Here is a 27751-nt window from a genome sequence, read left to right as displayed (position 1 = left end):
TGCCGCGAAGCCCGGTCGCGGCCCGATCCATTGCCCAAGTGTCAGTCGACCGGTGAACACGCGTGTTACGTGTCAGTGCCTACTTCTTCAGTGTTTTTTCTACATCCCCCTTCACCAGCCGTGAAAAAAGTGAAGTTTCGTTTTCAATTCCCTTCGGTTTCGCGCAAAAGAAAGTTAAACTCTCCCCGCAAACATGGTGTACGTCGTGAAAGATGCCGTAAGTAGCTGTACTTAGAATTAGTTGTATCTGGGAGAGATATTGTGTAATTCCGGCCAGATGACTAATCCCAAGCGTTGTGAGTACAGGCGACGTCAAGCAACGCTAATTTTCATGTCAGCTCACGAGACTTTGTGTTGTTGTCATCGTGACTTTCTGGAAAAACTCTGACTGCTAAAGTCATGGTTATCTTAAATCAGAGAGTTAAGGTTAACCGCAACACTTGCGGTTAGCTTGGTAACCAAATTTGCTTCTTCCCACGGAAGATAAGCGCCACTTCCACGCACCATATTTCGGCACTCCTCTATCGCGCCAACACAGACAGACGTCCTCCGCGGCGTGGCACGAGGTCATTTGTCGTCGTCGTCGTTGTTCGATCTTCAGCAGGGTTTAATTATCATTTCTTGACTTTTTTTTGATAAGGTCCTATAAACAAATGTAAACATTGAGTGTATCCCTTTCACACCTTATGTCAAAGTCCATCGGAGTAAGCGGGATACACTCTATGTTTACATTTGTTTATAGGACCTTATCAAAAAAAACTCAAGATTTCTACCTCACACTCACTCCCTGGTTTGCCCCACCCACCCCTGCCGGATTCCCCCGAACCAGGGGAAGCTTGAACAACAATTGAAAATGACTCACGGTCGATAATTGATCAAATTTAGTTAAATTACCCAATTTCAACAAATTGTTTGCTAAACGAACAACAAAATTTAGTAAAGGAATGTTCAAGGACGGAACAATCCGGCCCGCCACTTTGGCCGGTTCCGTCGATGTGTTTGTGTGTAAGCCTACCAGCCAGAGATCTGACTCTCCTCTATCTAATGCACCATACCACGGTGTGTACCTACCACCCCAATAATGTGTGTACGACGACCGACTTCGAATCGTACAAACACACTTTAACAGAAAACATTCGCTTTTGCTGTGGAAGCCCGCGCGCGCGTTCGACCAACACCGACCTAGCGTGTTTGTGTCGTTCTGTGCGGAGTTTTGCTGCAGTGTCCAGCGTGGTTAAACATTCATAAGTTGTGGGTCACTACTCACTTGTTGTTGTATACACGGAGTCGTTAACTAGGGCTACTTAACATGACTGTGAGAATGGAATTCTTGGAATTATTGACTCTCAGTTGATATTAACAAGTGAAATTCTAAATGTGAACTTGTTTTCATAGAGCAACAGAGGTCTAAAGCTAAATATTTTAGACCTCTTATTTGCCTTCCGCACCTTACTAAGGAAAGGCTATAAAATCACTCGAAAAATGATTTTTCTCAAATTAACCTCCTAGACCCACCTTCATTTATACATATCGACTCAAAATCTCGAGCTGAGCAAATGTATGTGCGTGTGTAGTATGTATGTAAGTCCGTGCACCAAAAATATGCACTCGATTATCTCCCGACTGGCTGAACCGTTTTGGTTAGTTTTGGCCTCATTCGATCCATTTTGGGGTCCCATAAGACCCTAGTTAATATTGTGAAGTTTAGAAAAGTACTTCAAAAGTTATGCTAAAAAAAAATTTGCCTAAAGTTTGGAAGATTGTGAAAAGGGAGGTTTTTATAAGAGAACCCGTTTCGTTATGTTATTGTTACTTGAAAGACCTTTCCAAAGAGCCTAAAACATCGAAGATCTGATAACCTTAACAAAAGTTATTAGCACTTAATATTATGAAGTTTAGAAAAGTACTTCAAAAGTTATGCTAAAAAAAAATTTGCCTAAAGTTTGGAAGATTGTGAAAAGGGAGGTTTTTATAAGAGAACCCGTTTCGTTATGTTATTGTTACTTGAAAGACCTTTCCAAAGAGCCTAAAACATCGAAGATCTGATAACCTTAACAAAAGTTATTAGCACTTAAATCTTAATTGTAAGGCTCAATTCGACTTGTGGTCTGATCACAATTTATACCATTTTTGACGGGTATGTTGATGTAGCGATCCATTTCACCAGTTGTTCCAATTTGTGTATTTGGATTCCCAAAACATTGAAGCTCTGACAATCATATCAAAAGAAATGGGTAATGATGCTCAAATTATTTTACATTTTTTAGGGCGAATGATTCTTTTTTGGCTAAATGTTATAACAAGTTTGCGATTTTGTGACAAGCCTTTGTAAAAAAATAGGACGTGTAACAAGATATTACACAAGAGAAGATACACGGAGAGACCGGCCGGGGCAAATCTAAGAAAATCTTGGTTAATTTAACTAAAAGTATGGGTTATTTTTTTACACAGCTTTTTTTCAACAATCGATTGTTGATTTTGCTAACCCGAAATTGCTGACCACCGGTAATTAAAATTAACTAAAAAAATACTTGGAATTGCCATTTTTGTTGGTTAAATGGCCGAAAAAAATTCTAGCAGTCGACTGCTAGAATATTTTTTTCAGAAAATTAACTAAAAATTTCTTGTTTTCAGCTGAAATATTGTGGAATATTCTGTTAAAAACTGGCTGGGAAATGTTTTTCAACTATTTTTCAACAATTTTTTTTCGTTGTTTCAACCGAAATATTTTTGCATGCAGCAAATTATTAGTTTTTTATAACAAAACATTTCTTAATTAGACATAACTTATGTAAGTGTTGATATATATTTTCTTTAATTATCTAGCGATATAGGCTGGGCCGAATTTCTAGCTATATTTTAACTATTGTCTTACTTGAATACAGAAAAATATTCGTACATGTAGTCAATAATTAGCTGTTGTTAGCAATATTTTATTGAATTTGCAGTAAATTTTGTAATAATGCCTCAGAAATTCTGCCTAAAAATTTAACGTTTTGTACTAATTTGTTTTTTTTTGCATGAAGTTTTTAAGTTACTGTTAAAAAGCATCAAAACAAAACTTTTTTTTAACTGTTGTTATAAAACATGTAAAGTTTGATTAATGTTTTAAAAAATTACGTTGCATTAAACTAAAAATAATGAAAAAGCATATTACAAATTTTGGTAAACATATTTAAAAAAGATGTTTAATTTAACATGAATTCCTGAAAAATAGAAATCGAGCAAAATTTTCACCATGTTTTAAGCTTATATTTTTATTATGTTGTATAAAATTAAGTATTGTATCCACTTACCATCACTGTGAAATCATCCGATAGGTCATCATCATCTACAATGGTCTCAGGTTTAGTTATTTTTCTTGTGGTTGGAAACAGAATTTTCACTAAAGTGAACCTTTTGCTGCAAATAGACATGTTAAATGTATTAGTAATTTAATACAAAATTCTTAATTTCGGTTATAAACTGAAAAAAGGAACGTAAATAAATGAAATTATATTGAGGAAAGAAGAAATATCAATAATGCTACTTACCAAGGTTGCATTAATTTAACAATTACTTTTGGCAACAAACTTTCATTGCATTTGATTCAATTTATTCAACGTACTCCGATTCCTGAAAAAAATATTTTGAGTTTTACCAACCAGTTTATTGAGCAGTCGTATTGCAACAAAACTTTCAAGATAATAATTATCTTCTTTTTTATATTTTATATATATTTTTTATATTTTACTTCATCTCTATTTTTTATGGTGTTTATGTTGCGTACACATGGCATTTCTATGTATTTTATAATTGATGATTCTGAAAAAATAATGGTTCATTAAGATTTTATCCGTCGTAAGCACGAAGCTTTTTAATGATTCAGTTTTCTAATAAGAATCACATAAGATAAATTATTGTGCAAAAATAAACCCATACTTACTTGGATTAACCAACATTTTGTTAAATTTGCCCGGGCTGCTCTATCCGTGAAGAGTCGGCCCGCATTTCCCTTCTTTTGCCCTCTCGTTCCATCAAACATTCTTCTAACGTGTTCAACTCACTCGCATTGGAGGTCCTCATGGCGAAGGTCGTCCTCTTGCTCTTCATAGTTTATCACCTGCAAAGAAATCATCAACAAACAAACTCACCAATTCCACCTCCCCAGTTGCAACACTATGATTTGCCACTTCAACATTAGCCAAATAGTGTAATTTTCACCTTTCACATCTTCTCACTTCATAATTAACAACACAAACTCAACAAATCGACCGCTCTCGTTCGAATCCTGACTTCAAATGACAGACGTAAACAAACCCAAGTTCATCTTTTAAATATTCAACCAAATGTAAATTATATTCAACCAACAAAATTTTTGATTTTCCTAAAACCAAAGCTAACAGTCGAGCACGTTCATTCGAGTTCGGGAAATCTGTTAGCTTTTTGCCTTTAGCATTTTCAACAAACAGGTTATTAAATTAATACTAAATTTTATTTATTTTAACGGAATATTGGCAGTAACAAGTACGTTTATGTTAAAATTTACGAAAGTAAAATCAACAATTTTACTTGTTAAAATTTCTGGGCACGGTCTCTCCGTGTATGAATGTGAGGAAGGCACCAACCACCTAAAGGTGGATTAAGTAATGTTTCTTTAGTAAAGATCAATTTATTTATACCCTAGGTTAAGGTTGTACAGTAGAGTGTAACAAAAATGACTTTTTGGTGGGCATTCGAGGGTTTGTTCCGGTGGGCATACTAAGCCCAAATTCAAAATATGAGCATGATTGGTCGTAACAGGAGCTGGCGCTTTGCATTTGAATTTTAAATGGGATTTAACCCGCAAAAAAAAGATTTTTGTCGCTTTTTAAGGCATTTTGGCCACTGAAGCGTTTATTTTCAACATCATTGGCGTGTAGGCCAGATCCTTGCGCATCTTTTGGTATATATAACATTGAAATTTGGAGCACCCTGGAGTTCGGTACAGACCTTCAAAGTTTGGTATTTTTTTTCGAAAAATCGACCCCGTCAAAAAATATATGCGTCGCACATTGATAAATATTAATTTAGGATAGAAAAAAATAAGTACAGAATTTGTAAAAAATATGCGTAAAGAGTCAAAAGCAAAATAAAATCCGTTGAATTAGCATCATTTGATTGCTAAAGCAAAGCTTATTTTTTGAATTAAGACACTACTCAGTCATTTAACAATTTTCCAAATCCAGGATGGCCACTCAAATCCCATTTTCGAATTCCCGACTTTTCCAGAACTTCAAATAATAGGAATTTTTGACCCACATATTTCCGAAAACTGTTTATGTAAAAGTTAACATCTACCGCCGAATATAATTTCTAAATAAATTTAAAAAAAAAAACAAAATATTGACAATTTTAGTAAAAATAAAAAACTTAACAACAAGTTTATAAAAAAAGTGAAAATAATAAAAAGCTCAAAAATACATATCATTTTATGATTGTTTGATGTTTGTTTGAGTTTTCCAAGTTGTTATCAACTTTCCTTTTTAAAGAGAGACGAGTTCTCAGCGAGGGTCCTGATTTTCGGCTCAAAGATCAAAGGTCACCCACTCATCGCCGAACGAATCTTTGCCGACCGGAGCGCGCAACCGTTCGCGAGCGAACACGACACGCTACCTGCCAGCGCCTAGGCCAATCGCTTCACACAGCAAAACAAATACTTCGTGAATTTCTTTGCCTACTCCGTCAGTCGACCCGAGTCACACACGAATACGTTCAGAGAGGAGAGAATCTATCAAAGTACCAGAGAGGCGCTCACTTGGCCTGTACTGCCACAGTTTGCCGTAATTTTATATTTGACATGGTAGAAATGGCTGTCAAATGTGTCTTTGATGATTTGTTACTAACAAAACTGCATTTTTTTTTGTTGATAACATTGATTTTAAGCTGTTTAATAAATGATCAAAAAAAAACCGATCGCAGACTATTTCGAGTCAGCTTTGAACGATAGAGCGTAATCGATATTTCTGATCCATTCGCTGTACTACCCGATTGGAATGAGAGGGAGAGCAAAGAGAGAGTATTCGGTGGCGATTGGTGTGGAAGTGAAAAACGGTAGGAAACGGTCAGAGCAGTTTTTTGTCGCCTTAGATTTGTGTTCGCGAGTGATTGAGTCTTTTTGGAGCAATCAGGGCCCTTGGTTCTCAGGTTAATTTCCATTGAACACGACAAATATATCTTGAAAGCAAAACGATTGCAAAACTTGATAGATTTATTCATAGTTGTCATGAAACTGAGTGACATTTTACAAATCTTTAATAAAACTTGTGAAGAAAATTTGTACTTGAAACTTGTAATTGAAAATTTTACAAAATATCACAAACTGTTAAAAAAAAGCAAAATCCACTTTAACGACCCCCGGGTCTTTAGCGGTCTCTGTTGCAAGTTTCCACTCATTTCTAGGCGTCCGTATGTTGTGTGTGGTGAGTCACTCAAAACCTCTTTTACGCTAATGGACCGACGTTTTACTTCCCCATCCGATAGAAGGCGTGATCAGGCAAATCTCGTCTCGAAAAATGCCACCGTGTCCGTCTGGGATTGAACCCAGGCCATACTGGGGTGAGAGGCTACCACGCTAACCACTGTGCCACCGGACCCGGCTGTTCAATAGATAGCAATTTTTTGCAAGCGAGTATGCTTGGGTTTTCAACACTTTTTTCACAATTTTCAAACAAAGTAGGCAACAAATCGATGCCACAGAGTTCTGTGCAGATTAGTCGATTTTATTCGTTCATAATGATTTTAAATCTAAAAGAACAAATTAAAATATGACCAGAATTAGAATCATACCAAAATTAGCTTAAATATATCAAAAGCTTGTTGGAATTCCTATACCTACTTAGCACACCAGAGCACAGAGGCATCGAATTGCTAAAGTTATTATTTTTTTAATAAATTCTGTCAATAAGAACTTATAAGTAGAGACCCTAAATAGGGAGACTGGTCTTAGTTTGCTAAATCGATCTGGCAAAGTATGTTTTGATCTTGGCAACACTGATGAGTTTTGCTGGGCGTAAAGGCAAATGCTCGTTTGTATACACAGAAAAAAAAATAATAGTAATATTACATCTGGAAAGGGGTACATCTTTAATGACAGAAAAAATGTATAATTTTACCTCTGAAAATGTGTAATTTTACCACTTTTCTGTTGTAATGTCGCTTTTTCAGTCTAAATTGAGATAAAATTACATTATAAAAGAGGTAATATTCAACCTTCCAAATTTAAACAATTTTTTACTGTGTACGTCAAACTCGTGTCTGTCACTTCGACCAGTCTCCCTATCGAGCAATTAAATGTGAGAGTGTGTGCGTGCAACATGGAGTTAAACTTTTCAAAGTGCCATGGTAACCTTCACAGCAACTTCACAGAAAGTTTAACTCCATGTTGCACACACTCTCACTTTTAATTTCTCGATAGAGCATTCTACGTGCGTATGTATTGCGTGTACGTACACGAAAATAAAGTGAGGTTAAATTTTGTCAGCCAGCAAAACCAAATGGTGCGCTAGTGTGCGTACGCGAAACGTCATAAAGCTCTATTTAGGATCTTATAAGCACATAGAAAAAGAAACTATGGTAATATTCATCAGGGAATGGTGACAGATTTTGTGTAAAAAAAAGTGTAATATTGCATAAAGAACTGGTGAATTTTCATCGGTTTTTGATTAATCTTCATCTGGTTTACATCTAAAAAATATTATGTAATATAACTCAAAAAAGAGGTAATATTAAACCTACCAAATTTTCAACCTTTCAAAAAAAAATTCTGTGCAAACCATTGAAAATAAAATTTCTCGAAAAGAAAGAAACAAAAAATTAGGCAGAAGATCACGCTCACAAATACAGGAAAGACTTAAGTAGAATATAAAATTAAATAATGTTAAAAAAAAAAACATAAAATTTTAGACGAGAAACACAAATCAAAAGACACAAAGTAGAAAACTAGTAAACTCCTCAATAGGGTAAAATGAAAAAAAAAGACGCTAGGAGAGTCCGCTAGACCCCCAACTATTGATTCTTGCCTGCAAGGCGATTATCAACACGCAAATATTCAAACACATCAGAGCATAAAAATGACCAACGATTTGCTGGGGCATTTCGTTCTTGCAGGTCACACACTTTTTTTCATTCCACTACAAGGACACGTTCTCATCCTTTTTCGCTTGTTTCATTGTAGAATCAGATTATTGGGGGGACATGTGAGTGTCTCCGTGACCTGGATATTTTTCCTACAAATTTTGTTAGATGACCTCACTAAATCGATGCATTATGATAATTGGTCCAAAAAAGTTTAGTTATCCCTATATGTACTTATAAAGCCATACCAACTTGTTTGCTCAACTTATTTGCGTTTGCTTCCGGTCCTTATGGAGAGTGTGCGGTCGGGTTAGTTTAAGTTAGTAATTGACTAGCAGTGTTTTCGGTTCCCTGTATTAGCACAAGTCAAGTGGCGAAGGCGAGTGGCCGTTTGGTTCGGCTTTTTTTTGCAGAGGTGACTTCATCACATTGATTTTTCTTCCCTCCACTTTCATGCGCTCTTTTGAGTCGTTTAAAGTCACTGTGTGAGGTTTTGCAGCAGGTTGCGTTGGCTTGCTGGTATTAGCACACCTTGGGGGTACCAAGACTAGTACCGTGCATGGCGACACAGAACTGACCGGGATTACATTGGTGGACACGCCACAAATTACTGTTGGAAAACCCATCGTGAATAAACACGCATTATTTCAGTAGAGGACTTGACGAATAAACAGACAAATGCATTCCCGCACAGTGTGTGCCAATTGGAACTTATTTACATCAATTGTGATTACTTCTCGATCAGGTTTCAAAGGGGTAATCACCATATAAAAACAAAATATTTCTAGACTATTCTACAAACAGACTGTTATTCTCAGTAATGCAATTCAAAGCGTTATTATGTTTCCCAAGAATACGGTTGCTCAGATAGCGATCGGGGAAGCAGATGCATTCTGTGAAACTATCCATTTTCTACTAGTAATCTTTGTTGCTCTCTAGTCCTTTTTTCCCTGGAAATTTTACAATTTATTCTTCAGACACATACATAAATGGTTTTATTTTTTTTTAACTAAAGGATCTAGAGAAAACAAATTCCATTTTTTTTTTCAAGTTATATGAATTTGGTGTTTTTTCAACATATTCGTAATCTTACTACAGCAATTAGTGCTTATGAAGAAAAGATTGAGGTAGGCGTCGCGACGCTCAAGGCGGTATTACACTATGGCAAACAAACGAACAAACTCGCTGCAAACAAACTGCTTGCCTGCTTTGTTCGTTTGTAAGCAATTCTCTACGTAATCGGTCTTTTTTTTAATTTTGATTTCTGTATTTTTTAATCCGGCTGAAACTTTGTTGGTGCCTTCGGTATGCCCAAAGAAGCCATTTTGCATCATTAGTTTGTCCATATCATTTTCCATACAAATTAGGCTGCTGCCCATACAAAAATGATATATGAAAATTCAAAAATCTGTATCTTCTGAAGGAATTTTTTGATCGATTTGGTGTCTCCGGCAAATTTGTAGGTATGGATAAGGACTACACTGAAAAAAAAAACATATACACGGTAAAAACTGTTTGGTTATTTTTAATTTCACTTTTTGTCGCTAAAACTTGATCTGCAAAAAACACTATTTTTTTTTTTTCTAATATGTTTTAGGGGACATCAACTGCCAACTTTTCAGAAGCCCGTGGGAGTCGCTCAACCTGCATTCCTGTCACACATGAGGTCTGCACAGCTGATTCCACGTAGATTTTTCCCGCCAGTAATGACAGGAAACGCTGACAAACGGAATATGTGCCAAAATCATAAGTGGTTTTTAACATATGAAGGGAAATCAGCGTGAACTGGAACTGCCGGCCGTTAGCCCGGGTAAAGTGGAAACGTTGAGATGATTGTTGTCCTCTGCTCTCATCTCGCAAAAAGCCATACAGAGAACCCCGTCCCTTTCAACCGGCTCCGTGGCTTAATGGTTACGGCTTCTGTCTCCCAAGCAGAAGGTTCAGGGATCAAATCCCGGTCGGTACCTTTGAAATTTGAAATCAGGAATTTGAATATGAATAAAAACTAAAATGAATCAGGTGGGATTCGAACTCACACCTTTGGATTGGTGGTGGTCTGGGACGCTAAGCAGTCGGCCATCAGAAGGTTTACACTCTAGCAGTGAATTGATCCGTAGTGTTGAAACATGTTATCTCTTCTTCTCATATTATTAAATACGCGCTGATCCCTGATTTGCCTGAGGGGATTGGAAGTCTAAATATAGATCGAGTTTCCTTCAGATGCTTGCTTCTATGTTTAGGCGGGGCCGAACAATGCCCAGCGACCTCGGAATTGGACCGCAAGGAGCTCTGTCATTCTGAAATGGGTCGTTGGAAGCAGCGCGAGGGCTATCACCACCTAATACCCGGGACTGAGATAAGCTGTATCAGCATTCGGCATGTACACAGTCTGATACAAATTATACTTTCCCATAATTTCGCTACCGGTTAGCGGGTATTGGATTGGACCACACACACACACACACATCAACTGCCAACTTTTCAGAAATTTTCAGATCGGGTAAAAAATCTTTGATCGAGTTATGAATTTTGAATCAATACTGATTTTTTAAAAAAAACGAAATATTGGTCGCAAAAGTTTTTCAACTTCATTTTTCGATGTAAAATCGAATTTGCAAACAAAAAGTACTGTGGTGAAATTTTGATAAAGTGCACCGTTTTCAAGTTATAGCCATTTTTAGGAAACTTTTTGGACATAGTCGCAGATTATTCATTATTTTAAATTAGTGCCATGTTTGCCCACTTTTGCAAAAAAAATATTTTTGAAAGGCTGGGAAAATTCTCTATACAGTCCAGACTCGATTATGCGAAGGCCTAGGCAAACTTTCACTTCGGATAATCAAAACATCGGGAAATCGAAATACAAAAAAAAATCGATGACTTAATTTTGATTGTCGAGCTTAAGTATGGCCCATTAACCACAGAGTAACCCAGAGCAAACAGTTAGAAGAAAATTCATTTCAATGTTTGAATGAAATATTTAAAAGATCCATTTTTTAAATTGATAGACAATCAACCATTCAATTTTGACTAAAATTGGGTCGCAGAACTCAAATTTGATGTTCGAAATACGAAATACGAAAAAAAAAACTTTTTGTTTGTGATTCGAATATCCGAAGTCTCATACAAACCTTCGGATAATCGAGGTTTCGGATAATCGAGTCTAAACTGTATTTTGCTTCTTTGAACATTGTTGATACGACCCTTAGTTGCTGAGATATTGCCATGCAAAGATTAAAAACAGGAAAATTGATGTTTTCTAAGTCTCACCCGCTCAACCCACTATTTTCCGATTTTCAAAGTTAAAATATGAAACAATAGTGAAATTTTCCGATCTTTACAATATTTTCAATTTTTTATATCAAGACTAACATTTCAAAAGGACGTAGTATTGAATGTTTGGCCGAACTCACGAAAAAAATGTGAGTTTGTTTGTTTACCATAGTCTAATACATAGACTAATAAAAGACTACACCTTTTGCTCTAAGCCATGACTCAACCTTTTTATGACGCCTCGGCACGGCCGGTTAACTGCGAGGTTAACTGTCAAAAATTACAGATCAAAATGCCAGGAACTGGCTCCACTGACAATTTTCTGATGTTTATGGTCTAATACCTCCTTTATGCATCCAAGCAAGCTGATGGTTGGCAGAAGAGCTTGAAGATAAAGTTGACGTTTTACAGCGACGGTGTTATTATTTTTTTTTTGTTTCTGTCATACGACTGCTGAGACCATAGTTGGTCCATCTCGCAAACGACCGCGTTATAAATTCTGTAACATTCAGACTGGTCCAGACCAAGGGAATGATGGAACGAGAGGAATCATAAATCCGCATAAATAATTTCAAGATTGTTCAGGTGTAAACCGCTTTTATCTGCTTATTTAATTATCGGTGTACAGGACGCCACACTGTTTAATCATTTTCTGGCGTACATTAAATTTTTCAGTCCAAAACCAGTCATTGAAATGGAAAAAAATAAAATTCTTTTTCAAATTTTCTTTTCTTGATTTGTGTGCACCTACGTCGAAGACCAAGATTGTTTACTTTTTGCTCTTTGGTCTGACAGATTTGGTCTGACAGCTTTATCATGGATTTTGGTCTGGTCTAGGCGAGGGATAGGACACAGCACCTTCCTGGTCCAGACTCGATTATCCGAAGGCCTAAGAAAAATTTCACTTCTGATAATAGAATCACGAAAAAAAAATTCTTATTTAGTATGACCCTTAAACAACTCTAAAGTGATTTAGAATTTTTAAATCCAAAATGGCAGCCAAAATGGCGATGACGAAATATTGAAAAATGCAATCAACCATTCAAATTTGACTAAAATGGGGTCGCAGATCTCGAAATTGGTGTTTAAAGTAAGAAAATAAAAAATACGATTTTTTTCGATTTAGCGTTTTTCATTACGCAACTCTGTCGGGCTAACATTCCTATCCACCACAGAGAACAGATGTACATCTAGGCTCGAACTTGTGTGTAAACACTGCAGCACTCACAAAATGTGTTGCATACAATCTTGCATCAAAGAAATTAGGGTGTAAAGGATACGCTTGGCGGCGCCACCGTCGCAGTTGAGATTGTTTGACTTAACAATGTAGAATGGCTGAATAATTTCCTCAGAAAAATAATATTATCCTCGTTTATAACCTAAATTCATTTCAGTACAATCTCAATTGACTGCAAATAATGCAAAAATGAATTAACATTAACAAAAAAATAGCAGAAAACTTGTTTAAAAATTATTTTTTTGATTGATAGCTTAAAATAGTACCTTTCCACATGTTAACTCTGATTTCGTTTTGTTTACCTTCACAGCTGATTTTGTTATTTTCTTTCGCGCGTAAAATCGTACCCCTAGGGTACGTTATCCATTAGTGGACCCCTTTCCTATAGTGGACCCTCTGAAGGGTTTTTGGTGAAAAATTCAATAAAATCACAATTTCAAGCGTGTTGTTGTCTACAAATCTTTTATTTGGCATGTTCAGCATCATTTAGAACAATGTTGACTGACATTGAATTGTCCTTTTCACCAAAATAAGTGTTTTGAGTTCGACATCTGAAATCAGCCATGGCCACTAGCATTTTCACAACAAAACTGCATTTATATTTTATGATTGAATTAACCATCCATTCATTTTTTGACTGATTATTTAACTTCAGCAAGTCGAAATAATGTAAGTTTAAGGATCTTTACTAAAATAAAGCAAAAAACTGCAATTTTCGAGCAAAAATTAGGGGGGTCCAATATAGGACAACGAAAATCCAAACTTTTCCAAAAGTGGACCCCTGTTTATTAAACCTTCAAAAATGATGAAAACTGTGTATTCAAGCAAAAGTTTCTCTAAAACATACAATAAATGCTTGTTGTTATCAACCTAAACGCATATTTTTTTCAATTATGAGTATAAATATAGCTGTTTTCATGTTAAAAGTACCAAAAATGCTGAAGCCGTAAGAATTTATAATTAATCAAAACTATAGTTAATTGTACTTAACTGAAGCATCATAATTGCAGTTTGAAATGATATTTTATAACAATAAATCAATAACAAAACATTTTTTTTCCAATAAACATGCGTGGTTTTATCAGCAACTGTAACCAAATCTATTGTTTAGTTTCGGTCAACCATTTATGTAATTAATATGAAAAAAATTGCATCAAGATTACTTGTTTTAAATTATTTTTATGTTTACAGTGGTTTTTGAAACGTTTTCTCTGTTTTTTTTTCGGAAATAAATGTGTTTGAATGTCTGATAGGTTTTTGATTGTTTAAAGCCAAATTTGTTAACAAAACATATTTGTTTATGATGAAAAGTGAGCAAAATCCATCGTTTATTCATTATATCATTCATTAGACCTACACCATGCATCAAAACATCAATTATCGGTTAAATTTGGTATAAAAATAACAGTTTGCCTATAGTGGACCCGGGTCCACTATCGGATTATGGACCCGGGTCCACTATAGGAAAAGGGGGTCCATAACAGGCAAAAAAAACTTTTTTTTCAATTGGCTATTTTTCTGCTCAAAAACAAAAAAACGGATGAAACAAATAGACAAAATTGTTCAAAATACTTCAGATTTCATTGTTTTGTACAAAAAATTATGAAAAAGTGCTTAAAATATTGAAAATTTGTGAAAAATGTGCTTCGGCTCTACTAGGGGGTCCACTAATGGTTAAAATACCCTACGATGAAGGACAGTCAGACATTGGTCTGATGTCGTTCGTTCGGAATGTTTTGTGCAGTGAATGGATGGTCCAACGTTCTGCTACTGTAGGTCATCATGATTTTTGAAGTGGCGCTATCTAGGCGGATGATGCACACCCTAGCTCTTTTCAACGTATCTTGGTTTGAATTTTTACACACGTTTTTCGATGCTTTTTGTTCAGTGATGTACATCTGTTCTCTGTGTATCCACCTTCCCGTGATCTTACCATTGGTCGTGACCGGCGCCGTAATTGACCAGCAAGTTGCGAAGTGGTAATGATTGGTTCCATCTTTTCATCCGTGGTCCCTGGAGCAATTTTTGATGGTCATGGTCAATAACGGAGTAGCAACTACGGGTGCTATGCTGTTTTGAATTTTGAGAGCACTCATCAAAAATAGGTGCAACGGAGGTGATCGAAGTAAACTGTGCGTGCGACAGGACGCGTTTTTTTTCCTCTGTCATTTTTGGTCCCTAAATTTCGTTTAAAAAGAGTGAAATTTGTATAATTTTGGAGACTTTGCTGTCCTTTTCGGCGAAGTGTCAACTATGGGAGCTGAGGCAATTACGAAGTGGCCATCAATGAAACGTTCCTGTTGTTCCTGCCCCGTGTACCAGAAATGTCCTTACTGAACCAACGCCATTCAAGTACTGCTGGATGTGGACGAGAATTTGCTTCAATATTTTGATTGAGTGTGCTTAGTGATGGCCATCGTCCGGAAACTTCTAAGGTCAAGCCGGTAGCTGTCGTTCGTGTGGTGCAAGATCTATGCAAAGTGTCCCTACGAAGTTGACTTTATAGCTGTCGGCCACCATTGCTAGTACCAACCACTAGTGTCTTCCTTTTATCTACAAGGACTTCGCCGCCCTGGGCTCCTAAGTGTATGAAAGTATGGCACGGAGCGACGGCGCCGAATACCCATATTTACACAAAGAATTTTAGAGCGCCCGCCGCGGGATTCGAACCGGCGACCTCTGGATTGTGAGTCCAGTGCGCGGTCCGATTGATCCACACGGGCGGGACAAAGTGTCCCTACACCCGCTACAAATTTCCGGCGCTTGGGGTGGGAAGAGGGAAACCATTTTATTTTATGCGCCGGTATTTGTAGCACTAAAATTCGTGCAAAAAAACTTATGCACGTGGGTGTACAGATTACGGAGTAAAAGATGATCGAATTGTTCACCTAGCGCTCACATGTGTTCCAGGACCAAGTTGCCTGCGGGTATGGGGATCATACATACATACATACATACTCATCAAAAATAGGTGCAACGTTTCAATATTTTCATGAATTTTGTGATACTTTTTTCAAGGTTTTTTTTTGTACTCATTGTTCAAAAAATTGAAAATAAGGCTTGCAGTCTGAAACTTATTTTGTACTCACTATTAAAAGAAATGATTTTGCAAAAAATGACTTAAGACTCTTTTCAAATACTTCAATAAACTTAATACTTCGATAAATTAAAGGAGAACGACTAAGAATACTCCAAGAACGGATCTACAATGTTGTATGCTTTTCATAAAATTTCCAAACATCTGTAAACAAATAACTAACCCTGTTTCTTTTTGTTTCCTGTTTCCATCTCGTAGGCTGACTTTGACAGCCGACTGGAGGCCGCCGGCGAGAAGCTGGTCGTGGTGGACTTTTTCGCCACCTGGTGCGGCCCGTGCAAGGTGATCGCCCCGAAGCTGGACGAGTTCCAGAACAAGTTCTCGGAGAAGATCGTCATCATCAAGGTGGACGTGGACGAGTGCGAGGACCTCGCCGCCAAGTACAACATCTCCAGCATGCCGACGTTCCTGTTCATCAAGAACAAGGAGGTCGTGGACCAGTTTGCCGGAGCCAACGCCGAAAAGCTGCAGTCGTTCATCACCAAGCATAGCGAATAAGACGTGGGAGTAGGAGGGCTACGCGAGAGTACTAAAATGTAATTGTATGTTCATCTGAAAGAAAGAGAGAAAAAAAACACAAAAAATACACAAACACACCTGCTTTATCTAATTGTTAAACAAAACAGTCCCATGTACACTTACACTAATGGAAAGAGAGATAACAGAAGAAAAACACAGTAGGAAACAACACGAGTTTGCCTTTCGATACGCGCGGTCTGCAATGTTTTCGTTTTTTTGCTTAATTCGAAATTAGGGCCCAAAATTCCTCCCGTAATGTTTGTAGTATCCGCTTGGAAGGTTTTTCTTCGTGTGGTCATTTTTTGTTTTCCTCGACACGTTGGACAGCGCACGCTGGACACTGAACACATCAGGCAATGATGAGAGTTAGGGCATTCGAATCGAAAATACACTAATTATTCGTGTTAAACGCGTTTGCAGTGTTTGTGTTTGTGCTTGGGTGAAATATCACGCTTCCCTCTCGGCGTCGGTCAATATGGTTTGATCGCGTTGTTGACCGATCAATCAAGCTGAATCAATACGCACACACTTGAGGGCGAGTAGCAAATCTTTGAACAGAGATAAGCGAGATAAGTGCACTTCAAAGGGTTGACATGTTGGAACTCTTAGACCTGTGTTTTTACTGTCCAGGTTCGCTGCTGAATATCGTTTTAGCCGCCCGCTCGTCCGACATTCTGGTTCTGGTGTCCAGCCCACTTCAGCCTGTCGTACTTGATAACTTTTACGATATCAGCGTGTGTGTAGTCTTGGTACAACTTGAAGTTCATGCGCCTGCGCCACCGGTCTCCTACTAACTTGCCACCGAACATAGAACGCAGGATTCCCGCTGCAAGACCTCAAGTGGTCTCTGATCAGCCTCCTTTAGCGTCCAGGATTCGTGACCGTAAAGAGCCGCAGGGAGTATCAAGGTCAAGATCAATGTCCTGTACAGCGTACTTTTTGTAGACGTTCTAAGGCTGCGGGACTGTTTGCAGCACTTTTCCGCCGTTTCAGTTCGCAGCTCACATCGTTGTTGCTCGTCACGAGTATCTTTCCCCATCTATTTCCACCTCCGAAACACCTTCACCTGCACTGCCACGCGCTCTGTCAGCAACCAAATGCTTGGTCTTGGCAATGTTGATGGCCAATCCGATTTCCCGATCTATTAGTTTTCGTTCCCGTGTTCTATCCTAAAGTTCATTTCTTTTGGGCTGAATCGTACGCCGCCTTGAAGTCGATAAACAAATCGTCTGTATTGCAGGTTGTAGGCTCCCGGAACTTGTTGAGGATTTGTCGCAGAGTGAACATCTGATCCGTAATTGACCGACCCGCTCGAAAACCGTACTGGTATTCGTCGACAGAGTTATCGGTCAACGGTCTCAGCTTGCTTCACAGGATGCCGGAGAGTACTTTGTACGCTAAGTTGAAGACGTGGGGTGACGAGTCCGTCTAACCCAGCCATTCTCAACCTTCTTCTAGGCTGGTACCCCCTACCGTGTAAATCAAGTAGGCTCGGTACCCCCGTTGAGAATCGCTGGTCTAACCAGTCGGTCGGAAGCTGATCTTCGCACCAAATGCGCAGAAGTCCGCTCTCTCTCGCAGATTTGCCGTTCTTTAGCTTCTCTTCGGCTTAAGCCACGTCCTCCAAGGTAGGCGGGTTCAAAGCTATTTCATCATCCTCAATGTTTATCCTGTCCTCGACGACTTCCTCTCGCGTCTCACCATTCAAGAGCTGTTTAAAGTGCTCCTTCCACCTTGTCATTACAGCTGTCTTATCTGTCAACTGTCAACAAAACACTGAGTTTGCTTAGCAACAGGTTACGAGCTACCAGAATTACATCGCAAGAGTCCTGGACAATCTCCAGTCTGAAGAATTTGTTGGTGGTATGTCAAGAAGAGGAAGCAGGTGGAAGAAATACCCACAGAGCTGTCGTATCGCGAAGAAAAATCGACTTCTCCGGAGGCAGCCGTCAACCTATTAGCACGATTTTTCGAAACCGTTCACAACTCACAAAACCTCTCGGTTCCCCAAGAGAAGTCATGAAGGGTCTTGGCTCGGTGGATGCAGGAAAAGGCCCGGGACCGGATCGGATAACTCCATCTGTCGTCAAGAACTGTTGCAGCTCGCTTGCACGTTCCGTCACAAGCATTCGTTTCAATAAGGCACTTCCATTCGAGCAGTTTTTGCTTTTTTGCACCGGATTCCAGTGGTAGAAATGACAGTTCTTACATAAAGAATACATTGTAGAAAAAAGCAAGCTCGGTTTCAAGAAACAGCGGTCTACGACGTCCAAACTGATGGCTTATACAAACTGGACAATCCGGAGGATGGAGAAGCGTCAACAAGTTGATGCCGTCTACATCAATTTCGCCAAGGCCTTCGATCGAGACCCCCACAAGCTGACTATCGCCAAACTAGCAGCGATTGGCCTATCTGCCTGGGTTACTCGTACCTGGTCAACCGTTCCGCCTATGTGAAGATAGTTGGTACTCTCTCGGTCTGCTGCGAAATCCCTCTCGGCTTTCCACAGGGATGCCATCTCGGGCCGTTGATTGCTTCGTGCTGTTTATCAATGACCTGTGTTCCCGTTTCCAGTCATGCAAGCTGCTGCACGCCGACGACCTCAAAATCTTCGGGCTAATTGGTGATTCTGACGACGGCCGTTGCTGTCTTCAGGATGACATCAACGTGCTGCCTCGCTGGTGCGTTCAGAACGGAATGGAAGTGAACGATAAAAGGTGCAAGCTGATTTCGTTCTACACACACAGGTTCTACAGGATTCGGAGTCCAAATCATGCAGAGTACAACATGGGCCGATCCACACTCGAACGCGTTCAATCCATCGTGGCGCCACGAATGAGCACCATCGCTGCCGATCATAAACCTCCCAACCACCCACTGACCCCATGTCCGCTTCCGTCGTGTCCTGATCCGGATTCCGCCAACCGGTTCTAGCAAAATTCAAACACACTCACACTTACACGTCAAACGTTCACTCTCAACTGTCCACAGCGTAAACATAAACACGGGCCTCTTTTCATGCGCTGTCAAAAACCAAGTACACGCTTCATTAAGGAATAGTCTGTTTCGGGTTATTATTACCCGGTCAATATATTTATATTATTTACATTATTTTGAAGGACGAAAACCCTACAGCCCCGACCCCTCTTCGATTTGCGTGAAACTTTGTCCTAAGAGGTAACTTTTGTCTCTGATCACGAATCCGAGGTCCGTTTTTTTGTATCTCGTGACGGAGGTGCGGTACGACCCCTTACATTTTTGAACATGCGAAAAAATAGAGGAGTTTTTCAATAATTTGCAGCCTTAAATAGTGATGAGATAGAAATTTGGTGTCAAAGGGACTTTTATGTAGAATTGGAGGCCCAATTTGATGGCGTACTCAAATTTTCAAAAGAAAAAAAAACGTATTTTTCATCGAAAAAAACACTAAAAAAGTTTTAAAAACTCTGCCATTTTCCGTTTATTAACTGTAAAAAAAATTGGAACATGTCATTTTAAGGGAAATTTAATGAAATTTTCGAATCCACATTAACCCAGAAGGGTCATTTTTGCATTTATAACAAAAATTTTCATTTTAGATAAGTGCAATGCTTCTGGGGGCGCAGTCCTGTTTTTTCGCGATGATTTTCGTCTCTTTTGTGTCGCTGTTTGTGTGCATGGGGCGATCGGTTATTATAATTGAATAATGGCATCATAAGTGCGAAGGTTCTGGTTTGATTCGAATAGATTAGATTAGATTTATAACATTTTTTTTCATTTTAAAATTTCCAGTTTTTTTTCTAACTTTGCATGGTTAATTTTTAGATCGTAACAATGTTCTACAAAGTTGTAAAGCAGACAACTACAAAAAAAAATGATTTGACATGAACGGCCATGATCAACGACGACCAACTTTTTCAAAACATTCCGAGAAGTATCGACAATCCCCCAAAACGTGATCGATTTGGGTGCACGATTTGCCATTCCGATGACAGGTGCTTCCGAATGTTCTTGCGCGAAGAAGACCAGTACGTACTGGATCTTGGAGAGTTCGTACGTTCCAAGTACCGAGTTTCCAATCCAATTTCTTCTTTCGTTGGTTACTTTTGAATTATAAAGACACAACTATTAAGCGGGCCATTTTCGGACGTTCAGACACAATAAAAATAAACAGCTCATACTTTCTGGCAATCACCTCGAAACATCTTTACTCGCCAGATTGGCAGACACCGTAATATACACAACACAAATATCAATCAATTATCTCCCTAATCCTCACCCAGCTGCTTACGCTCACGATTCACGATTACGCCGGCTGATAGGTCGCGACGAGCCGAATCTCCGTCAGCTGTTTCAACGTGGCCGATTCGGTGCTTGCGGCATCGCTGCAGTTCAGCCGGCGAATCGTGAGCCGGGACGCGTCACCCTCGTCTACGTGTTCCACAAACGCCAGATAAGATTCGCCGGAATCGCGAACGTTGTACGCAATCACGTCATTGGCGCTCGGAAACGGGATGGAGGGGAAGTTCTCGACGGAGGCTCGCAGGCTGGCCCAGAACTCGGTGCCGCTGTAGTTGGCGATGAAGGACTCTTTGCCGGGGTCTTGGGACACTTCGGTGTCCCAGGTAGGGGAAGGGTCTCGTTGTGGTTGGGTGGCTGCTTGAATGGTTTCTTGCTTGATTTCAACGGATTTCTTGGGCGGTTTGCGAGAACGAGACTTTGCCCCGTTGACGACCTGCTTGACTTCCTCTACGCAACCGTTATCGTACTCTGGAACGGCGGGAATGTCATCGTTCCAGCTCTGACCGTTTTCAACGCGAACCGCCTTCACGACTCGTGGAGTGACGGTTCGATTCAAGTTACGGTAAGGTTCAACCTTTACCGAAGCAACTTCGTTCTCGTCCTTGTCGGACTCTTCAAAGCGGACGTGCCCACTCGAGTCCCCGTTCGCCACCACGATCGGCGGCGTCTTGGTCTTGCCGTAAGTCTTGACGACCACCTTCGGTGGTGGCGATTCTTCGACCTTCTTCTTGGACTTTCGCTTCCGGACGCGTTTGCGTTTCGGCTCAGCTTCCAGTTTCGCCTCGTCATCTCTATTTTTGCAAGTTTTCTCAACCCCGGCAAATATTTTCGGCAGAGTCTCATCGTCGGAATCGGAGCTGGAATCGTCCCCGGAACTCGACGTCGACGCGTGCTTCCGCTTGCCGTTTTGCGCACGTGCCTCATCGATGGAAACCTTTTTTGGCGCGCTTTTCGGCTGAGTGCCACAACTGTTCGAAACGCGAACTCTGTTCGAAAAAAGAGAGCCAGTGAGTTACGGTCACTCAGCGTGGTGAGACTGACGATTTTCAGCACTTTGAAACAACTTCCTACCTTATCAAATCCCCCTCCTGGATCACGTCCAGATCTTCCGCTTCCGGGAAGAAGACGTCCGCCTCGTTGGTGAGGTAGCATTCCGGCTCGATTTGGAACGTAGCTCGGATGTGGTCCTGGAGGCACCGGACCCGGTTCCACTTGTTTCTTCTACGGACAAAGGTCTTCGCGCGGTGGTCCGAGAAGAGTGCGCTCAAGTCCAGCGTGTAGCGTTGCATTGTCGGAATGGTATTTTTACTTTGTTTCCGGTATTTTTTGCAATAAATATATGTTTTTAGTCACTTTCATCACACTTATCAATTTGTTTACTTCTTCATGGTTAGGTTAGGTCCAAACTGTTATACAAAACAAAGCAAGAAGGGCATTTAGAGATTACGTGACGATGTTCAATTTATGCAATTGCTACACGTTCACACCAAACAACTCATTTCAGAGTTATTTTTACTCAAAATTGTACACTCAAAATCAGAAGTACCCTTCAAAAAGGGTTTTATCTACCCTTTATCTGTCATCCCAAAGAAAAAAAACCCTTTTTGAGGGTTACTTCCACCCTTTTTTTCAAGTTCACCCGTCGTCACCCTTTTGAAAAGGGTTACTACCGGTAAACTTGAAAAAAGGGTGGAAGTAACCCTCAAAAAGGGTTTTTTTTCTATGGGATGACAGATAAAGGGTAGATAAAACCCTTTTTGAAGGGTACTTCTGATTTTGAGTATAGCGTTGTATTACTACATCAAGTTGAAATTTCTGTTCAAATTGGGTACTAAAGCCCTATGTCAATTTTTATGTACAACGGTAAAAAAAAAACGATCAAAAATCATTTCTGATCACTATTTTTCATTTTAATGCAAAAAAAAAATGACAAGACAACATGTTTTCGATGGATCAACTATGGTCCCCTTGGAACGAGCTGTCAAGTAGGAACTTTTCCTACCGCGAGGTTAACTTTTCAAAATTGATTTAAAAATCCATTTTAATCTCTTTGTGGTTGTATAAAGGATCATTGTACTCAGAAAAATAAGCTTTATCGCTGTAAACAATAATATCAGCAATCTAAGCTTCATTTTAGGACTTAATTGTGAAAAAACGTTTTCTAAAAATGCTTTCGGTAATATTTAAAAATAATGCTAGATGTGAAACGAAACAGTTTATTCGCGTATCTTTAAATTAAAATCAAGTAAATAACACAGAAAGAGGGCATAACTTCGAATGTAGAGATCCTTGTGAACACTCTACCAAAACTCAAGGGCAACGTTGGAGCTTTCGGCGCGCAATTGCTCGGCGTAGTCTTCGCTTCCGTAATCACTGCGCTGAATACTGATCGTCTTCAGGGCACGGAGGCGAGCGACCGCGGTGCGAATGTTGAAAAAGCAGCGTTTGCCAAATCGTAGCTCCTTCACCAGTGGCGAGTGCTGCGACATCATTTCAAAGACGGCTTCGTCGACGTACGTGATTCCAGCAGCTTCGAAGCGTTCGAGGTTCGGGAAGACTTTGACGACGGCAAGCAGATCTCGTGGGTCTGCGTCGACGATCTTTAGCGAGCGAACGCTGGAGCTGGTGGAGTCGACGTCGTCGGACCTGCTGAAATATTCGTTTTCGTTGAGCTCAACGTGGATCAACGATTTCAGCCGCGCCAGGTCCGACAGTCGTGGCAGGGAGCAGAACTCCAGAGTGAGTCTGGACACGTTAGTTCCCTGAAGGTCCGTTAGAACTTGGCTCGAAAGATGGCAACGAGAAAGACTAAGATCTCGCAGGTTCGTAAGATTGCATCCAGTCAAGATTAGCCGTTCCTTCGCCGGAATAAGCCAATTTCCGTGAGAAATATTCAACGATTCGATGTTAGACAGTTTCCGCAAAGACAACGATGACTGGTGGTTGCCTTGTTCACTAATCACAACCCGCAGGTTCTTAAGCTTCGATAGAACTGAGATGATTTCGTCGAGGTTCTGCAAATTTAAATCGTGGAATTAATTTAAAGATCTTAGTAACAGCAAAATATTTACCTCAATGGAGATAACCCACAGCAGATTCAGCTCTTCGAGATTGGGCTGCTGTTCGACAAAACGAAGAATATCCCGCCCACATCCGTCCACAGCAAGCCGGGCCAAGCACAATTCCTTGATTCGGACCAGGTCATCAATCATTCGATCAGGCAGATGGAATTGAAGTTCTTTCAGCGTTCTACGAGTGCTGTTTATAAAGGCGACGATTTCCTCTTTCAAATCTGGTCTATAACTGCTGTAGTCATCCAGCTTGAGAACCGTTAGCTGTGGGCACATCAACCTGCAGAAGCTCAGAATATTTGGCATGGGGTCAGTAATGCTCAGCTCCTCCAACTTGTCGAGCCGGATGCTGGGAACACCACTACCAAACCAGTGCGATCGCACAATGAGCTTGAGTTGCTTCAGGTTGGGCAGTTCCTTCAACAGCCCGGTCAACATCACTTCCGTGCCGCTGAACTTCACGCTAAGCGTGTGCAGCGTCGTCCCCAACGGCTTAAGCCAGTTTTGCCTCGGTTTGTGAATTCCGATCTGCTCAAATTCCAACTTGGCCCGCGTGTAACCGCTTGCGGTGGCCAGCAGGTTCCGCACCAGTTTGCGATCTTCCTTGAAGTTGCCCGTTGTGAGGGTAAGGACGAATTTGGCCATCAGTCGGGACGAGCCCCGGATGATCTGGTTCCAGCTGCTGCAGGTGAGCCGGGCCGACCGGAGCCAATAGGCGTTCAGATTGCGGAAGATGAGCTCCCACATCTCCGGCGGAAGATCCGCCGCTGGGCGCGCTCGCTTCACCTCCGAGAACGCGTCCTCCTCTTCGACGTCGGAGGGGAGTTTGTGCTTCAGCGATTCCATCTGGCGGCGGTGCTCAAGTGGGTGCGAGGTTTCTGTTTGGTTGAACAGTGGTTTTCATTTAATTTTTCCACCAAATTGCAATCATACACGTAAAACTTACCAAAATTTCCAAGGTTTCAACTGACGATCCAAATTCCGGTGCATACAAAGACAATTATTTCCGTAGAACATAATAAAAGCAAAGGTTACTCGATGTAGGACAAGGGTCTAGACATAAATGACGGACCTCTTCAAGATAATCACCAAAACTGATTAAATATTTAATATTTCTTAGGACGCGCAATACAGTGTACACTCAAAGTAAAAAGTATTCTTTTTTTTAAGTTCACCCGTCGTCACCCTTTAAAAGGGTATCGAAAATGTACTGAATTTGACATAGAGTTATCTAAGCTTGCTCTCACGCACACTAGCACGCCATTTGTTTTGCCGGCTGGTACAAAATTTAACCTCAATCTTTTTCGTGTACGTACACGCAATACATGCGCACGTAGATAACTCTATACCCTTTTAAAAGGGTGACGCCGGGTGAACTTTAAAAAAGGATGGAAAGTATCCTTTTTGAGGATTGAAAGTACCCTTTTGAGGGATACTTCTGACTTTGAGTGTAGAAAGGCCAAATAAATAGATACCCTAAATATTGCGCAATTCCCACTAACTTGGTCTTCGCACTATCGAGAAATTAAAAGTGAGAGTGTGTGCGTGCAACATGGAGTTAAACTTTTTGAAAAGCCTTGGAGAGCTTCACAGAAACTGCACAGAAAGATTAACTCCATGTTGCGATTTGACAGCTCGATATTATTGCTATTAGGTTCTACAGCGTGACGTCACGAGCGCACACGCACACACATTTTTACTGAGACACACGTGCAAAAAATGTAAACAGTGCACCCAAGCTGTCAAATTTCTAACCTAAAAACCGAGTCGGCGTATAACCTAATTCGATTGCACCATAGACGTATCCAGTTTGAAATGGCCGCTAGGTGGCCAATGGTGTTAGAAATGACAGCTTCCATGTATTTGAATATGGGAGCTCAGGAAAACTCAATTTTTAAGCAATAAAATGATTATTTATGATAAAAGTATTGATTGATTAGGTGCACAAAATGTGTCTAGAATATTATCAAAATAAAAACTGTTCGAAAAATTTGCAATTGAGATAAGTACACCATTCGATTCAGCAGGAATTTTGGGCACCAAAAATATATAGTTTTCATATGTTAAGTGTTTTATTTTAGAAGAAAATTAACAAAAAGTATGAAAATCGAGACATTTAGTATGGGAGCTGTCAAATATCTCACCATCAAAAAGCAGCGTTGAGCTTTCGCTGGATTTGTCTATTGCAACTTGTCGAACTGCCTTGGGAAATTTAAATTTTCTTCAAAAACGATCAAAGCAAGCCGAGGTTGTTCGCTCGTTTTCACCTGTCAGTCGCCCTATTAAAGTGCCAAAAGTTCTGTTGGTGGAAGCTGCGACTGAAAAGGTAAATAAACATAACGTGGTTGCCTAGCTTTTTGAACTCTTGTCGTCAAAAGTGCGAGAAAAAATTGCGGGCTAAATCCAAGTTACAGTGCAAGAATCAATAGGATAGAGGGGAAATATACCCTTTCTAATCAAACACCTATCTTCGTCATATGAAGAGTATGATGCTCGATTAAAGCTCCAAAAATACTATTTAAGATATAAACTTACCAGCAACAGCACCGTCTCGAGTAAGCACGCAGATTCATGCCATTTACTTGCCGAAAAAATCAAATTTAATGCACTTTTGATCATAATTTCTATTTTGCGAGACCATTTCTCATCATTTTGGCGGCACATACATCCGCACGCAAGATGAGAGGTTAACTGCTTAACGAAAGTCGCCATCAATATCTTTTCACTTGCGCCAACGATTTAAAAGCGCTTGAGATATAAAATTGCTTCCAACTACCGGCAACATATTCTTTTGCACATTAGTTAGTCACTCACTTGAAAATAATCCTGATACATGTAAATAATTAGCAAGCGCCATCAAAAAAAACAAACGCGTTAAGTCTTTCGACGTTTCAATTTTGACTACCCATTCCAATCTAAAGCGGTATACGCACTTCGGAAGGAACCGGTCAAGAAAAAAAATCAAATAGGCAGCAGCGGCAGAGCAAGCAAGTCAGAGAGGGTGAAGAAAAGCCCCAAGAAATCGCTCCCTCTCCTTTGTTCTACTGTTCGTAAAGCTGTTTCTTGACCCCTTTCCTTCCGATCAGCGTACTAGCCTTAAGGGTAAAGAAAACCGAGCGAGAACCCAGTCAAATCAATCCGAATTCTGAAACGGAATCTAATTAGAATCGTACACAAATTCCGTTTCAAACGCAACAACCGGTTTTGTATACGATTCTAAATAGATTCCGTTTCAGAATTCGGATTGAGTTAACTGGGAAGCGAAGGCAAATAAAGAACAAAGGGTGGTCACCAACACCACCAACATGCTGGTGCAGCGCCTGTTAGAGTGAGCAAGTGCTGCCAGGAAACTTTCGCTATAAATGCTACTTTTCGTGAGTGTTCGCTTAAAATTTCATCAATTTTGGCAGCACTAAGCAGACCCAAAAGAGCGTTGGAAGAAAAAAAGAACTAAGCTGAAAATAGAAAAATGCACTCGACTGATTCGAATGCATTTTTGAAATATTTTTTTGAAATACTTCTAAATGGAATAGCACAACTTTTAATGAAAATGAAAATAAACAGAAATGTTTGCAAAAAGTTGCTCTACTCGCTGGTGTACTTGGTTTTATTGCACACTTTGCACCAAATTCTCCACCCTTGCAAATCATAACTTCACACCAAATATTTGCACACTTGAAATCTTACCCCTTCTCCCCCCCGCTCGCCTATCGAGAAATTTAAACAACATGGAGTTAATCTTTTTGTCAAGCTTCTGTGAAGTTTACCATGACAGTTGCGAAAGTTTAACTCCATGTTACCGGCTCACATCTCTCTTTTTAATTTCTCGATAGTGGTGCATATCTCGACAGAGCTTTGATGCTTTCGACCACTTTAGAACAGTTTCAAACAAGGGTGTGTGTTTTTTTCTGCTGTAGTTTGAGGTGTGCACTTTGTTGGAAAGCTTTCCACAAATTGCACGATTGTCTAAAAATCTCTGAAATTCGCAATAGTGAATTTCAAGGAACAATCCAGATTATCCAGCATCATTCAAACACGACCGCTTATTAGGCTAAAAATGGGCATATTTCCCCTAGATAAATAGAATTTCTACAAATCAAGCGTCATTTATGTCTAGCCCCTTGTTCTACATCCAGCCAGATTTACACTGTAACTGAAAATCGCACTTTGCTGAGTTC

The 27751-nt window shown here is 39.9% G+C and overlaps 3 protein-coding genes across 3 annotated transcripts; 1 reads left to right on the top strand and 2 right to left on the bottom strand.

The window, feature by feature from the left end:
• Nucleotides 1–9: 9 nt before the first annotated feature.
• On the top strand, nucleotides 10–16629 carry LOC6044469 (thioredoxin-2). The gene is made up of 2 exons (XM_001861948.2): nucleotides 10–217; nucleotides 15900–16629. Exons 1-2 carry the CDS (start codon nucleotides 194–196, stop codon nucleotides 16197–16199), a joined length of 324 nt encoding a protein of 107 aa, XP_001861983.1. The 5' UTR covers nucleotides 10–193; the 3' UTR covers nucleotides 16200–16629.
• A 3749-nt stretch (nucleotides 16630–20378) lies between these two features.
• LOC6044468 lies at nucleotides 20379–21897 on the bottom strand. Its single transcript, XM_001861947.2, has 2 exons — nucleotides 21574–21897; nucleotides 20379–21488 (listed from the first exon to the last, which is right to left on the bottom strand). The coding sequence occupies exons 1-2, from the start codon at nucleotides 21789–21791 to the stop codon at nucleotides 20507–20509; spliced, it is 1200 nt and encodes a 399-aa protein (XP_001861982.2). The 5' UTR covers nucleotides 21792–21897; the 3' UTR covers nucleotides 20379–20506.
• Nucleotides 21898–22725: 828 nt separating this feature from the next.
• On the bottom strand, nucleotides 22726–24653 carry LOC119768006. The gene is made up of 3 exons (XM_038258231.1): nucleotides 24520–24653; nucleotides 23574–24451; nucleotides 22726–23516 (listed from the first exon to the last, which is right to left on the bottom strand). The coding sequence occupies exons 2-3, from the start codon at nucleotides 24417–24419 to the stop codon at nucleotides 22803–22805; spliced, it is 1560 nt and encodes a 519-aa protein (XP_038114159.1). The 5' UTR covers nucleotides 24420–24451; nucleotides 24520–24653; the 3' UTR covers nucleotides 22726–22802.
• Between the last annotated feature and the right edge of the window lie 3098 nt (nucleotides 24654–27751).

This window comes from Culex quinquefasciatus, chromosome 2 (assembly GCF_015732765.1).
Source record: "Culex quinquefasciatus strain JHB chromosome 2, VPISU_Cqui_1.0_pri_paternal, whole genome shotgun sequence".
Lineage (NCBI taxonomy): Eukaryota > Metazoa > Arthropoda > Insecta > Diptera > Culicidae > Culex > Culex quinquefasciatus.
The sequence above is the reverse complement of the archived record's forward strand: the minus strand, read 5'-3'. Positions and strand labels throughout refer to the sequence as shown.